The 16,248-nt window shown below is 52.1% G+C and overlaps 1 protein-coding gene across 4 annotated transcripts in view; it reads right to left on the bottom strand.

Annotated features, from left to right (window-relative positions):
• Nucleotides 1–16,248, bottom strand: part of ST3GAL3 (ST3 beta-galactoside alpha-2,3-sialyltransferase 3) — an 807,542-nt gene that overhangs the window by 505,964 nt on the left and 285,330 nt on the right. For 2 of the 4 annotated variants that reach the window (XM_069227817.1, XM_069227818.1), the window contains one exon: nucleotides 12,132–12,245. The exons of the other annotated variants lie outside the window; for them this stretch is intronic. In XM_069227817.1, the coding sequence (XP_069083918.1) occupies nucleotides 12,132–12,245 (114 nt within the window). The remainder of the gene's footprint in view (nucleotides 1–12,131; nucleotides 12,246–16,248) is intronic. 4 annotated transcript variants of the gene reach the window in all.

Raw genomic sequence — 16,248 nt, 5'->3', positions numbered from 1 at the left:
ACGGGAGACTAGGAGTACAAGGGAGACTAGGAGTACAAGGGAGTCCAGGAGTACACAGGAGACTAGGGGTAAAAGGGAGCCTAGGGGTAAAAGGGAGCCTAGGAGTACACGGGAGCCTAGGAGTACACAGGACACTCGGAGTACAAGGGAGCCTTAGGGGTACAAGGGAGGCTTAGGAGTACACGGGGGCCTAGGAGTACAAGGGAGACTAGGAGTACACGGGAGCCTAGGAGTACACGGGAGCCTAGGAGTACACGGGAGCCTAGGAGTTCAAGGGTTCCTAGGAGTACACGGGAGACTAGGAGTACACGGGAGACTAGGAGTACACGGGAGACTAGAGGAACAAGGGAGCCTAGAAGTACACAGGAGACTAGGAGTACAAGGGAGCCTAGGAGTACAAGGGAGCCTAGGAGAACAAGGGAGCCTAGAGGAGTACAAGGGAGCCTAGAGGAGTACAAGGGAGCCTAGAAGGGTACAAGGGAGCCTAGAGGAGTACAAGGGAGCCTAGAAGGGTACAAGGGAGCCTAGAAGGGTACAAGGGAGCCTAGAAGGGTACAAGGGAGCCTAGAGGAGTACAAGGGAGCCTAGAGGAGCACAAGGGAGATTAGGAGTACAAGGGAGTCTAGGAGTACAAGGGAGTCTAGGAGTACAAGGGAGACTAGGAGTACAAGGGAGACTAGGAGTACAAGGGAGACTAGGAGTACAAGGGAGTCCAGGAGTACACAGGAGCCTAGGGGTAAAAGGGAGCCTAGGGGTAAAAGGGAGCCTAGGGGTAAAAGGGAGCCTAGGGGTACACGGGAGCCTAGAAGTAGACAGGACACTCGGAGTACAAGGGAGGCTTAGGAGTACACGGGGGCCTAGGAGTACACGGGCCCAGGACCTCAAGGGAGCCTAGGAGCTCAAAGGAGCCTAGGAGCTCAAGGGAGCCTAGGAATACAGGGGGGCCTAGGAATACAGGGGAGTGAAGGAGAACACAGGAGCCTAAGAGTACAAGGGAGCCTAAGAGTACAAGGGAGCCTAGGAGTACACAGGGGCCTAGGAGTACACGGGGGCCTAGGAGTACACGGGGGCCTAGGAGTACACGGGGGCCTAGGAGTACACGGGGGCCTAGGAGCTCAAGGGGGCCTAGGAGCTCAAGGGAGCCTAGGAGCTCAAGGGGGCCTAGGAATACAGGGGGGCCTAGGATTACAGGGGGGCCAAGGAGAACACAGGAGCCTAGGAGTACAAGGGAGCCTAAGAGTACAAGGGAGCCTAAGAGTACAAGGGAGCCTAAGAGTACAAGGGAGCCTAAGAGTACAAGGGAGCCTAAGAGTACAAGGGAGCCTAAGAGTACAAGGGAGACTAGGAGTACGCAGGAGACTAGGAGTACAAGAGAGCCTAGGAGTACACGGGAGATTAGGAGTGCAAGGGAGATTAGAAGTACACAGGAGACTAGGAGTTGAAGGGAGCCTAGCAGTTGAAGGGAGCCTAGGAGTCCAAGGGAGCCTAGGAGTCCAAGGGAGCCTAGGAGTCCAAGGGAGCCTAGGAGTACAAGGGAGCCTAGGAGTACAAGGGAGCCTAGGAGTACAAGGGAGTCTAGGAGTACACGGGAGTCTAGGAGTACACGGGAGTCTAGGAGTACACGAGTACATGGGAGACTAGGAGTACACAGGAGACTAGGAGTACACAGGAGACTAGGAGTTGAAGGGAGGCCAGGAGTACAAGGGAGTCTAGGAGTACACTGGAGCCTAGGAGTACAAGGGAGACTAGGAGTTGAAGGGAGGCCAGGAGTACAAGCGAGCCTAGGAGTACAAGGCAACCTAGGAATACACAGGAGATTAGGAGTTGAAGGGAGCCTAGGAGTACAAGGGAGACTATGGCTACAAGGGAGCCTAGGAGTACACAGGAGTCTAGGAGTACACGGGAGCATAGGAGTACATGGGAGACTAGGAGTACAACTAAGACAGGAGTTCAAGGGAATCCAAGAGTACAAAGGATTCCAGAAGTACAACGAAGACTATGAGTGTAAGATCCTAGGGCATACAACTAAGACTTGGAGTTCAAGGGAGCCTAAGAGTACAAAGAAGATTGTGGGTTCAAGAGCCTAGGAGTACAAAGGAAGATTAGGAGTTCAATAGTCTACACGTACAAAGGAAACTAGTAGTTCAAGGGAGCCTTAGAGTATTAATAATACTATGAGTTCAAGAGCCCAGGAGCACAACAAAGAGCTGGAGTCAAGGAAGACTAGGAGTTGAAGTGAGCCTAGGGGTTCAAGGAAGACTAGAGTTTCAGGAGCCCAGGAGTACTACAAAGGCTAGGAGTTCAAGGGAGATTTGGGGCACAATGGAAACTGGGAGTCCAATAGCCTAGGAGTCCCAGGGAGCCTAGGAGTCCCAGGGAGCTTTGGAGTACAAAGGAGACTGGGAGTTCAATAGCCTAGGAGTACAAGGGAGCCTAGGAGAACAATTAGGAGTACAAGGGAGCCTATGAGTACAAGGGAGCCTAGGGGTTGAAGGAAGACTAGGGGTTCAGGAGCACCACAAAGGCTGGCAGTCCCAGGGAGATTTGGGGTACACGGGAGAGCAGGAGCAGCTCTGTGCAGGGGTAACTGATGAGCTGGAAGGGTTCGGGTGCATTAGGACAGTCACCATCACGTTCCTGCCTGGAGCTGGGAGCATGTGCCAGGCCGGAGCTCTCCATCACAGCAGCCAGAATACCGAGGGGCGAGTGTGTTAGAGGGCAGCTGTGGACCACACCAGGCAGTCTACCGAGGGGCGAGTGTGTTAGAGGGCACCTGTGGACCACACCAGGCAGTCTACTGAGGGTCGAGTGTGTTAGAGGGCACCTGTGGATCACACCAGGCAGTCTACCGAGGGGCGAGTGTGTTAGAGGGCACCTGTGGACCACACCAGGCAGTCTACTGAGGGCGAGTGTGTTAGAGGGCACCTGTGGACCACACCAGGCAGTGTACTGAGGGGCGAGTGTGTGTTAGAGGGCACCTGTGGATCGCACCAGGCAGTCTACCGAGGGGCGAGTGTGTTAGAGGGCAGCTGTGGACCACACCAGGCAGTCTACTGAGGGGCGAGTGTGTGTTAGAGGGCACCTGTGGATCGCACCAGGCAGTCTACTGAGGGGCGAGTGTGTTAGAGGGCACCTGTGGACCACACCAGGCAGTCTACTGAGGGCGAGTGTGTTAGAGGGCACCTGTGGACCACACCAGGCAGTCTACCGAGGGCGAGTGTGTGTGTTAGAGGGCAGCTGTGGACCACACAAGGCAGTCTACTGAGGGGCGAGTGTGTTAGAGAGCAGCTGTGGACCACACCAGGTAGTCTACTGAGGGTCGAGTGTGTTAGAGGGCACCTGTGGATCACACCAGGCAGTTTACTAAGGGTCGAGTGTGTGTGTGAGGGTAGCTGTGGCTCACACCAGGCAGTCTACTGAGGGGCGAGTGTGTTAGAGGGCACCTGTGGACCACACCAGGCAGTCTACTGAGGGCGAGTGTGTGTTAGAGGGCAGCTGTGGACCACACCAGGCAGTCTACCGAGGGTCAAGTGTGTGTGAGAGGGCAGCTGTGGATCACACCAGGCAGTCTACTGAGAGCGAGTGTGTTAGAGGGCATCTGTGGACCACACCAGGCAGTCTACTGAGGGTCGAGTGTGTTAGAGGGCACCTGTGGATCACACCAGGCAGTCTACTGAGCGTCGAGTGTGTTAGAGAGCACCTGTGGACCACACCAGGCAGTCTACCGAGGGGCGAGTGTGTTAGAGGGCACCTGTGGATCACACCAGGCAGCCTACTGAGGGCGAGTGTGTGTTAGAGGGCACCTGTGCATCACACCAGGCAGTCTACTGAGGGGCGAGTGTGTTAGAGGGCACCTGTGGATCACACCAGGCAGTCTACTGAAGGCGAGTGTGTGTTAGAGGGCACCTGTGGATCACACCAGGAAGTCTACTGAGGGTCGAGTGTGTTAGAGGACAGCTGTGGACCACACCAGGCAGTTTACTGAGGGTCGAGTGTGTTAGAGGGCACCTGTGGATCACACCAGGCAGTCTACTGAGGGTCGAGTGTGTTAGAGGGCACCTGTGGATCACACCAGGCAGTCTGCCGAGGGTCGAGTGCGTGTTAAGAGCACAACTGATCATCACATCAGTCATAGTGCTGAGGTGCGAGTGTGTGTTAAGGGCACCTGTGGACCACACCAGGCAGTCTACTGAGGGCGAGTGTGTGTTAGAAGGCACCTGTGGACCACACCAGGCAGTCTACCGAGGGGCGAGTGTGTTAGAGGGCACCTGTGGATCACACCAGGCAGTCTACCGAGGGGCGAGTGTGTTAGAGGGCACCTGTGGACCACACCAGGCAGTCTACTGAGGGCGAGTGTGTTAGAGGGCACCTGTGGACCACACCAGGCAGTGTACTGAGGGGCGAGTGTGTTAGAGGGCATCTGTGGACCACACCAGGCAGTCTACTGAGGTCGAGTGTGTTAGAGGGCACCTGTGGATCACACCAGGCAGTCTACTGAGGGCGAGTGTGTGTTAGAGGGCAGCTGTGGACCACACCAGGCAGTCTACTGAGGGGCGAGTGTGTTAGAGGGCAGCTGTGGACCACACCAGGCAGTCTACTGAGGGTCGAGTGTGTTAGAGGGCACCTGTGGATCACACCAGGCAGTCTACTGAGGGCGAGTGTGTTAGAGGGCACCTGTAGGTCACACCAGGCAGTCTACTGAGGGCGAGTGTGTGTTAGAGGGCACCTGTGGATCACACCAGGCAGTCTACTGAGGGTCGAGTGTGTTAGAGGGCACCTGTGGATCACACCATGCAGTCTGCCGAGGGTCGAGTGCGTGTTAAGAGCACAACTGATCATCACATCAGTTATACTGCTGAGGGGCGAGTGTGTGTTAGAGGGCAGCTGTGGACCACACCAGGCAGTCTACTGAGGGTCGAGTGTGTGTTAGAGGGCACCTGTGGATCACACCATGCAGTCTGCCGAGGGTCGAGTGCGTGTTAAGAGCACAACTGATCATCACATCAGTCATACTGCTGAGGTGCGAGTGTGTGTTAGGGGCACCTGTGGGTCACAGCAGGCAGTCTACCGAGGGTCGAGTGTGTGTGTTAAGAGCACAACTGATCATCACATCAGTTATACTGCTAAGGGGCGAGTGTGTTAGAGGGCACCTGTGGACCACGCCAGGCAGTCTACTGAGGTCGAGTGTGTTAGAGAGCAGCTGTGGACCACACCAGGCAGTCTACTGAGGGCGAGTGTGTTAGAGGGCACCTGTGGATCACACCAGGCAGTCTACTGAGGGTCGAGTGTGTTAGAGGGCAGCTGTGGACCATACCAGGCAGTCTACTGAGGGTTGAGTGTGTTAGAGGGCACCTGTGGATCACACCAGGCAGTCTACTGAGGGCGAGTGTGTTAGAGGGCACCTGTGGACCACACCAGGCAGTCTACCGAGGGGCGAGTGTGTTAGAGGGCACCTGTGGACCACACCAGGCAGTCTACTGAGGGTCGAGTGTCTTAGAGGGCACCTCTGGACCACACCAGGCAGTCTACTGAGGGCGAGTGTGTGTTAGAGGGCACCTGTGGATCACACCAGGCAGTCTACTGAGGGTCGAGTGTGTTAGAGGGCAGCTTTGGATCACACCAGGCAGTCTACTGATGGTTGAGTGTGTTAGAGGGCACCTGTGGATCACACCAGGCAGTCTACTGAGGGTCGAGTGTGTTAGAGGGCACCTGTGGATCACACCAGGCAGTCTGCCGAGGGTCGAGTGCGTTTTAAGAGCACAACTGATCATCACATCAGTCATACTGCTGAGGTGCGAGTGTGTGTTAGGGGCACCTGTGGGTCACAGCAGGCAGTCTACCGAGGGTCGAGTGTGTGTGTTAAGAGCACAACTGATCATCACATCAGTTATACTGCTAAGGGGCGAGTGTGTTAGAGGGCACCTGTGGACCACGCCAGGCAGTCTACTGAGGTCGAGTGTGTTAGAGAGCAGCTGTGGACCACACCAGGCAGTCTACTGAGGGCGAGTGTGTTAGAGGGCACCTGTGGATCACACCAGGCAGTCTACTGAGGGTCGAGTGTGTTAGAGGGCAGCTGTGGCTACACCAGGCAGTCTACTGAGGGCGAGTGTGTTAGAGGGCACCTGTGGACCACACCAGGCAGTCTACCGAGGGGCGAGTGTGTTAGAGGGCACCTGTGGATCACACCAGGCAGTCTACTGAGGGCGAGTGTGTGTTAGGGGGCACCTGTGGATCACACCAGGCAGTCTACTGAGGGTCGAGTGTGTGTTAGAGGGCAGCTGTGGGTCGCACCAGGCAGTCTACTGAGGGGCGAGTATGTGCTAAGAGCACAACTGATCATCACATCAGTCATACTGCTGAGGTGCGAGTGTCTGTTAGAGCGAGTGTGTCTGTTCATTATTTCAGTCATACTGCTGAGATGGGAGTGTGTTCGGGTGCAGCTGCTTATCACATCAGTCATACTGCGGAGGAGTGAGAGTGTCAGAGCACAGCTCTCCATCACATCAGTCATACTTCTGAGGTGTGGGTGTGTTAGTGCACAGCTGTCCATCACATCAGTCCCACTGCTGAGTAGTTAGTGTGTGTAGGAGCGCAGCTGTGGATCTCAGTTGTGTGCCTTTGGTTTTAAGTCCTGTGCACGTTGTCCTTGACGGTGATCCAGCCAGTGGCCGTGACATGTGCTGTGTGTGTGTGGAGGGTCTGCCGTTTACACTCCCAGGAAGGGATGTGTGAGGGTGTCACTGCTGGATACCTCGCTGCCCGGTAGTTTTGTGAGGGGGTGGCGGTGTGCATGCCAGTGTGAGGCTCTCTCGGGGGGGTTAGGCGGCGATGGATGTCCCGCTGCAGTGTGGACTATTCGGCTAAGGAAGGGGTCGCAGGTTGGCAGTCAGCACCGTTAGAGGGCGCCACTGATGAACCCCTCAACATGATGACAACATGAGATGTTCCAAGCCAACAGAAGCTGTCAAGCCTGGCTGCATGAGAGGCCTTCTCCACATGTATCACAGCCCTCTGCTGGTGAGTAGGGGTCACTGGACCACACCGCGTAAATAAACTGCACAACTGCCTCCAAGCGTTGACGGAACCCATGCAGAGAGCTAGATGCGGAGTACTGAGCTCTGTGAGGTCCTTCCTTCCTCCCGGAGCTGGCGAGCACATTCATCTAATCGGGGGCTTTGTTATACGGACATCATGGTTGTAGGAAGTTGGCTCTGTATGCACTATTTCAAAGTAAGAAATAGCATGCACAGAGTCCAAGGGTTCCCCTTAGAGGTAAAATAGTGGCAAAAAGAGATAATTCTAATGCTCTATTTTGTGGTAGTGTGGTCGAGCAGTAGGCTTATCAGAGGGTAGTGTTGAGCATTTGTTGTACACCAGGCAATAAATGAGGAACACACACTCAAAGACAATTCCAGGCCAATAGGTTTTTATATAGAAAAATATATTTTCTTAGTTTATTTCTAAGAACCGCAGGTTCAAGATTTACAATCAATACTTCAAATGAAAGGTACTTCACTTAGGTATCATAGGAACTTTGAATCAGCAAAATAGCATGTACAGTTTTGGCAAAAATGGCAATAAGCTATTTTAAAACTAGACAGTGCAAATTTCAACAGTTCCTGGGGGAGGTAAGTATTTGTTAGTTTTACAGGTAAGTAAAAGTTGGGTCCAAGGTAGCCCACCGTTGGGGGTTCAGGGCAACCCCAAAGTTACCACACCAGCAGCTCAGGGCCGGTCAGGTGCAGAGGTCAAAGTGGTGCCCAAAACACATAGGCTTCAATGGAGAAGGGGGTGCCCCAGTTCCAGTCTGCCAGCAGGTAGGTACCCGCGACTTTGGAGGGCAGACCAGGGGGGTTTTGTAGAGCACCGGGGTGGGGGGTATACACAAATCAGCACAAAACGTACACCCTCAGCGGCACGGGGGCGGCCGGGTGCACAGTGCAAACAGGCATTGGGTTTGCAATGGAGTTCAATGGGAGACCCAGGGGTCTCTCCAGCGAAGCAGGCAGGCAAGGGGGGGGCTCCTCGGGGTAGCCACCGCCTGGGCAAGGGAGAGGGCCACCTGGGGGTCGCGTCTGCACTGAAGGTCGGATCCTTCACGTCCTGGGGGCTGCGGGTGCAGTGTCTTTACCAGGCGTCAGGTTCTTAGAAGCAGGCAGTCGTGGTCGGGGGAGCCTCTGGATTCCCTCTGCAGGCGTCGCTGGGGTGGCTCAGGGGGGTCAACTCTGACTACTCACAGGGTCGCAGTCGCCGGGGAGTCCTCCCTGTAGTGTTGTTTCTCCGCAGGTTGAGCCGGGGGCGTCGGGTGCAGGGTGGAAAGTCTCACGCTTCCGGCGGGAAATGTGGAGCCCTTTTAAAGTTGTTTCTTTGTTGCAAAGTTGTTTCTTCTTTGGAGCAGAGCCGCTGTCCTCGGGAGTTCTTGGTCCTTTTAGATGCAGGGTAGTCCTCTGAGGCTTCAGAGGTTGCTGGACCCTGGGGGACGCGTCGCTGTTGCAGTTTTTCTTGAAGTGGGGAGACAGGCCGGTAGGGCTGGGACCAAAGCAGTTGGTGTCTCCGTCTTCTCTGCAGGGCTTTCAGGTCAGCAGTCCTTCGTCTTCAGGTTGCAGGAATCTATCTTGCTTGGTTCTGGGGGCCCCTAAATACTCAATTTAGGGGTGTGTTTAGGTCTGTGGGGTTAGTAGCCAATGGCTACTAGCCCCGAGGGTGGATACACCCTCTTTGTGCCTCCTCCCTGAGGGGAGGGGGGCACATCCCTAGTTCTATTGGGGGAATCCTCCATCTGCAAGATGGAGGATTTCTAAAAGTCAGAGTCACCTCAGCTCAGGACACCTTAGGGGTTGTCCTGACTGGCCAGTGACGACTCCTTGTTTTTCTCATTATCTCCTCCGGCCTTGCCGCCAAAAGTGGGGCCGTGGCCGGAGGGGGCGGGCATCTCCACTAGCTGGAATGCCCTGTGGCGCTGTAACAAAGGGGGTGAGCCTTTGAGGCTCACCACCAGGTGTTACAGTTCCTGCAGGGGGAGGTGAGAAGTACCTCCACCCAGTACAGGCTTTGTTACTAGCCACAGAGTGACAAAGGCACTCTCCCCATGTGGCCAGCAACATGTCTGGTGTGTGGCAGGCTGGCAAAACTAGTCAGCCCACACTGGAAGTCGGGTATGTTTTCAATGGGCATCTCTAAGATGCCCTCTGAGGTGTATGTCACAATAAAATGTACACTTGCATCAGTGTGCATTTATTGTGCTGAGACGTTTGATACCAAACTTCCCAGTTTCAGTGTGACCATTATGGTGCTGTGGAGTTTGTGTATAACAGACTCCCAGACCATATACTCTTATGGCTACCCTGCACTTACAATGTCTAAGGTTTTGCTTAGACACTGTAGGGGCATAGTGCTCATGCACCTATGCCCTCACCTATGGTATAGTGCACCCTGCCTGAGGGCTGTAAGGCCTGCTAGAGGGGTGACTTATCTATGCCATAGGCAGTGGGAGGTTGGCATGGCACCCTGAGGGGAGTGCCATGTCGACTTACTCGTTTTGTCCCCACCAGCACACACAAGCTGGCAAGCAGTGTGTCTGTGCTGAGTGAGGGGTCCCCAGGGTGGCATAAGACATGCTGCAGCCCTTAGAGACCTTCCCTGGCATCAGGGCCCTTGGTACCAGGGGTACCAGTTACAAGGGACTTACCTGGATGCCAGGGTGTGCCAATTGTGAAAACAAAGGTACAGTTTTAGGGAAAGAACACTGTTGCTGGGGCCTGGTTAGCAGGCCTCAGCACACTTTCAAATCATAACTTGGCATCAGCGAAGGCAAAATGTCAGGGGGGGGGAGGCATTTCCTTACAATGGTGGAGCTTTTTAATAGCCTGAGGCCATGTTCTGTATCTTCGTGGACCAAAGAGCTTCTGCAAAAGTAAAGGCCTAACTTATGTGTATAATGCCGGCACAGTGCTCAGGTGCACTAAAACCGGAGCACGGTTGGTGCACAGGGACGAGCTGTCTCTCCGAGCGGCGCAGAGGCCTCCAACCACTCCCTCCCACTCTCCCCAGCTGCTCTGCCCTGCTGTGGAATACTCTAAGCAGATCACATCACGGAGATCAGTGCAAAAGAGAGAGGTCTGAGAGGAATCTCTATTTTTGTTGTGGTCAACAAGACAAAAACGAGGACTAAACCCACCATAGTCAGTCCAGTCCCTACCGTGACCACAGTGCCCCTGATGCAGGATCCAGCAGAGAGCATGATGCAGCCCCACACAATTCACGGACACCCCCAGCACCAGAGCTGCCATGTCCATGCACGAGAGAAGAGGAAAAAAAAAAAAAAAAAAAAAACTTCGTTCTTGTATAGCGCACTACTCACCCGTTAGGGTCTCAAGGCGCTGTACGCATACCGCTGTGGAACCCCTCCTGGCTTTTCCCTGTGAGGTGCCCACTACTGGGCAACTTCCAAGGTGAAGCCAGGCATCCCAGCGCTGTTGGGGCCGTTGTGGAGATTAAGCATGCTATTGCCCAGAGTTACAGAGTGGGACCCATGAATTAGATTAAGCACCGATGCGAGAATTATCAGGTCTGAGGAAATTGAGCCCAAGACCCGCCGAGGCAGGAATTGAACCCTGGTCCCGGGCCAGATTTCTGCATCAGGGTCTGCCACTCTAACCATTGAGCCACACTTCTCCACAAGAGGAACAAGAAGACTAACCATACCACCTGCCCGACAGCAGAGAAGAGACTAAGGGCCAGATGTAGCAACCCTTTTGCGAGGGACCACTCCCTGCCCTGAAAAAAACGAAACAAAAGGTTTCGGATGTTTTTGAAATGCAGCTCGTTTTCCTGTGAGGAAAACGGGCTGCACTTCAAAAAAAAAAAAACCTTTATTTAAAAGGCAGGTCGCTAACATGGAGGCCTGCTGACGTCAGCAGGCCTCCATGTTAGCGAGTGCCTATACTCGCAATGGGGTCGCAAACTGCGACCCACTTCATAAATATTTATGAGGTGGGTCTTTGCGACCCCATTGCGAGTTGCAGAAGGTGTCTGAGACACCTTTCTGCATGTCAAATTGCGACTTGCAATTTGCGAGTCGCACAGACTCGCAAATTGCAAGTCGCAATTTGATTTTTTCCTACATCTGGCCCTAAGAGTCCAGATGGTCTGGCCATTGCCCACCTACCCGTGGTCCCTCTGGAAGAACGAACCTAGTGAACTGCTGCTGGCCACTCTAAAGAATGACTGCTTCTGCGGACCTTTCTGTTCCTGCTAGGTCTGCTGTCCATGCATTCCCCAAAACATCCATGAACACAAAATATCTAATTTAACTTTGCACCCACAACTGGTCTCAAATCAGAGGTTTTACTACAAAGTGCTCCCCTGTGCCATCTTTGTTAAGTTAGCAGCTTTTCTAGCTCACCTCCCCCATCTGCCCATTCCTCCAGTGTTTAGGGCTGACACCGTTCCTCTTAAGCTGTTTTGGTGGTGCATCTTTGGACAGAAGCTTGCCTGTGTCCATCATTTAACTGACCTGCCCCCGAGCACCGCAAACTTCACACCAAAGATGACTTCCAGGCTAGACAACACCACAAAGGCATCCAAAACTAAATGCAATATTTCAGATGAGGCTTCCAGCACAGGCCACGGTACTCTGGCATTCCTCCAGATGAGTCCTTGAGAATGACCAATAGGACCTCAGATGAGGGCTCCAGAGCTGCACACAACGCTTGAGATGAGGCCTCAGGTGCCTATAATTGTAAGACAATGTCACACACTTGGCTTGTAAAACCTCTCCCTTGCCCCCAAACAATATTGAGATCAACAAAGTATCTCAAAGATTCCTCTTCTATGGTGACACTTCAGATCTGACCTCACACCCTGGCTTACTCCTGCTCAGTATTCAAGCACCCCAACTACAGGACTGACCCAGGGCCCAGTATGATCAACAGTTCATGGTATGGTTTAGACTCGGTTCTTCACGCAGGGATTCTTGGATGACCCAAGTGGCCAGAGGTTCATGTTCACCAACATAAAGGACCCCTGGAAGTGGCACACTTCACTCCCAATCCCTTAAGCAATTCCACCTTGTGCCCTTTAATCCCACCCGCTTCCCTCATTGCTTCTACATTGACTGAAGAAACACCTACTGGGAAGGGCCACCACTGGAACGGGTGCTGCTTCGTTCGCGGTTCGGTCAGCAGCAAGTTGCGATGGTCGGTCCGGTGCACTGGTAAGCGTCGCAGATTTTTTCTCTCGTCTTCCTGTTTCAACAAGGAAAACTAGCGCTCGGTTAAGCAGTGGCTACAAATGTTACAGGAAAGGTGCAGAGGACACAGAACAGGAGGGTCCCAGTGTTAGCAGGATGAAGCAAGAGCAGCAGAGAAGCAGAAGCAGCAAAGAGGTGAAACACTATTAGCCATAGGAGAAGTCCACATCTACCGGAGGTCCCTCAGCATTGCGTTTTCATTGTGATCTCCTTCCTGAGAGATTACCCTTCAGCTCAATTGGGCCTCTCCCTGTTATCACCTGAGACCTTCTGTCTCTTAACTGCCAAGTACTTCTCTGTCTTTGAGGGAAGGTTCTCCTCCTAGGTGCAGGTGCTCCATCTGGATGCAATGCTTTGCATAACCATTCTGCGTCAATGGATACACACCACACTCTTATGCATATACAAACCGAGTCCAGGCAGGGGTTTCACCTCCCTGGATCTCTGTGTCATTTCAGCTTCTTGTTTCCTTGGTAATTTCTGGGCTTTGGGTTCAATGCCTTCCTTCTGCACCAAAGAAAACTTGCTAGCAACATTAAGGATATTAAACCTATATACCTGACAGCATGTGTGGTAGTCAAATCCGTTGTTAGGCACATTCAGGCCATCTCTCACCCATCTATTTGATGTTTTGGTGTGACCCAGTTCTCAGATCGCGTAGCGCTCCATGGCTTGAACTCTTGCTTACTATTTGATTAGGGTCAGCCGTTTTCTGTGAAAAGCAACTTCGCCCTGAGGAAGGCCTTCTGTACTGCTGGCAAGAGCGAAACACCAACATCCTATCCGCATCAAACTGGATCAACTTGAGTGCCTATCTATAACATCTGGAGAATATGGGCACTTTATACCTTGATCGGCTATGCAAAGACGTGTTACATATAACAATCTGTTATTCTCAGGGTATATATTTTTGAGTGTTTCTGACGATCCCCTATTTACAAATCAATTGCCTATTTTAATTTTGAAAAACAAATGCCTTTTCTTTGAAGAGACATTGTGTGCTGCTATTTGATTCGCTCTTTCTGCACTGCACGAGTATCCAGTTAGTTGTTTATGATACAATATTTAGTCTAATATCAAGGACATTTAGTCACTAAGAAAATAGTGCATTTTGAAACAAGTTTTTCATGAGCAGTTGCTTTTGTAATTCTTGAGGTCAATAAAAATATATTTCTGAAAAGCAGCCATCACGTCTCCTTACTCACTCCAGAGAAAACCTGCTTAATCACCTCCCCGCCCACCTGAGTTCTTGTTTCTCTCTCTATCTCCCTCTCTTATAAAAGACCATCAATTATTAGTTCCAGTCAAAAGACAGATTTAGGAGTCTGCTGTGTAAAGACCTATTGTACACAACAAAAATACAGTTGGCTTTTGGTCAGCCCATTGCTCATCATTGGTGTTCTTTCTTCTCATCCTCATTTGCTTTTTATTCAAAAGCTTTGCTTCGCCTCCATCTGTTTGTCCTTCCCTAGAGCATAGCTTCTTTACCATCCTTTTGATTGGATGATTTGGAGCCGGGAACTGCTCACATTCAGAGAACTGTCACCATCTTTGGCTGTCAGCATTCCATGGAAGAGCATTTGTTTTCCTGATTTCTCAACCTCTCCCTTTTGCGCTTCTGCCCCAACCATATCTGACCCCCCCACACACCCTCTGTGTTGCTCTCCCATCCCATAGGTCTGTCCAATGCTTCCCCTGCCACGCCCGTGCTGTTCCAATGTTTTATTTTAAATACCCCCTTAAGTCGAGCTCCTCTGTTGCTCACCCACCATTCACCAGTTCAATGCCACTCAGCTGCTCTCCACAAACAAGTAACATAACTTTGCTGCATAACTTAGTCCTCCATGCCCTACACATAATCGTTAGAACCATGTTTCTACAGGAGGGAAGAAAGTTTACTAGTTTGATAAAAACTTTAGTGCCATTTGACGAATCTTTAACATTTTCCAAGTCTCAACCACCTCAGCTTCTTCCTGGAAAGTTTCAGGCTCATCTATCAAGCAAAGGGGCTGAGAAAAAAGGGAGAAGGCCCAAAATGTGTTAGTCACATGCAATTTTCCAAAGGAAAATTGAACAGTGATACCTCAAAAACGGCTTAATGTACAAGTTACTTACCTTCGGTAACAAAATATTTGGTATAGACCTATTCTACTTGCAGATTCCTTACCTTAGAATTTTCCCCAGGCGTCAGACCGGATCCAGAGTTTTTTCTCCGAGCAATACCCTTGCGCGTCGGTAGGTGGCGTTGGTCGACTCCGCAGGCATCGTGGTTGCCGTGATGACGTCGGGAGTAGTACATAGACACCGCTCTCGTGCAGTGACGTCAGTTTCTTTTAACGACTTTACACACCAGAGCACAGGGCTGCTAAGAACACTGAGTCTGGTGCGCCAGAGCTAAGGACCTGAAAGGGGGGAATCCCTGTCCCTAGAAATAAGTTTGCAAGCGGGGAGGATGGGTGGGCGGTAAGGAATCTGCAACTAGAACATGTCTCTAACAGATATTTCGTTACTGAAGGTAAGTAACTTGTACATCTGATAGAGACTTCTAGTTGCAGTTTCCGTACCTTCGAATAGATACCCAAGCAATGCCATCCTCAGTGGTGGGCTGCGAACTAAGATCATACTAGAAAGTCCTGCAGGACCGAACCACCAAAGTAGCCGTCCCGACGGACCTGACTATCCAGGCAGTAATGCTTAGCAAACGTGTGCAGGGACGCCCACGTAGCTGCCTGACAGATATCCAGGACAGGAACCCCGCGTGCTAGCGCAGTGGATGCAGCAGTGGCCCGGGTAGAATGAGCCCGCAAGCCGTCAGGAGGTTGCTTTTTTGCCATAGCGTAGCACATTTTGATGCAAAGAAGCACCCATCGAGAGATGGTATGCTCCTGCACCGCCTTCCCTTTCTTCGCACCCACATAGCCAACAAAGAGTTGATCATCCACCCAGAAGTCTTTAGTACGATTGAGATAGAACGCCAATGCTCTTTTTGGGCGCAGACAGTGGAGTCTCTCCTTCTCATGGGAAGGATGTGGGGGTGCGTAGAAGGTAGGCAAAGTGATGGATTGGCCTACATGAAATGGTGTAACCACCTTAGGAAGGAAGGAAGCCCTAGTGCGTAACACCACTTTGTCGGGGTGCACAGACAAGTATGGAGGCTTTGAAGAAAGGGCCTGAAGCTCACTCACCCTGCGAGCAGAGGTGATGGTGATGAGAAAGACAGTTTTGAATGTGAGGAGCCGTAAGGCACAATTATGCATTGGCTCAAAGGGGGTACACATCAAGTAATTAAGTACAAGATTAAGATCCCACTGAGGCATGATGAAGGGAGTGGGAGGAAATAAGTGGGTGAGCCCCTTTAAGAACCTATTCACAAGAGGAGATTTAAAGAGTGAGGGCTGATAAGGAAGCCTAAGAAAGGCGGAAATGGCAGACAGATACCCCTTAAAGGTGCCCAATGCAGAGCCCTGCTGGGCTAAAGAAAGAATGAATAGAAGAACCTCTGAAAGAGGGGCAGATAGGGGGTCAACATATTTGTTGGTGCACCATGCCACAAATTTATTCCAATGACAGGCGTATACAGTTTTAGTCAATGGACGCCTGGCTGCCAAGATAACGCTGCAGACTTCGGGTGGAAGGGCAAATGCCGTCAACTGTTGCCGTTCAATCTCCACGCATGAAGGCGGAGTTTGGACAGATTCGGGTGGAGGACTGCCCCCTGCTGCTGCAACTGAAGATCCGCCCGAAGAGGCAGTCTGAGTGGAGGATCGTTGGACATGCTCAATAGCTCTGGATACCACACTCTTCGAGCCCAGTCCGGAGCTACCAAGATAACTTGGGCCAGGTCGTACTTGATTTTCTTGAGAACTCTGGGCAGAAGAGGGATTGGCGGGAAGGCATAAAGGAGGCCGTAGTTCCACTCGAAACGAAAAGCGTCTCTGAGCGAGTGCCGCCTTGGAAACTCCAACGCGCAAAATAGCTGACATTGCACGTTCTCTGCG

This window comes from Pleurodeles waltl, chromosome 4_1, assembly GCF_031143425.1.
Source record: "Pleurodeles waltl isolate 20211129_DDA chromosome 4_1, aPleWal1.hap1.20221129, whole genome shotgun sequence".
Classification (NCBI taxonomy): domain Eukaryota; kingdom Metazoa; phylum Chordata; class Amphibia; order Caudata; family Salamandridae; genus Pleurodeles; species Pleurodeles waltl.
This window is presented reverse-complemented; position numbering and strand designations above follow the sequence as displayed.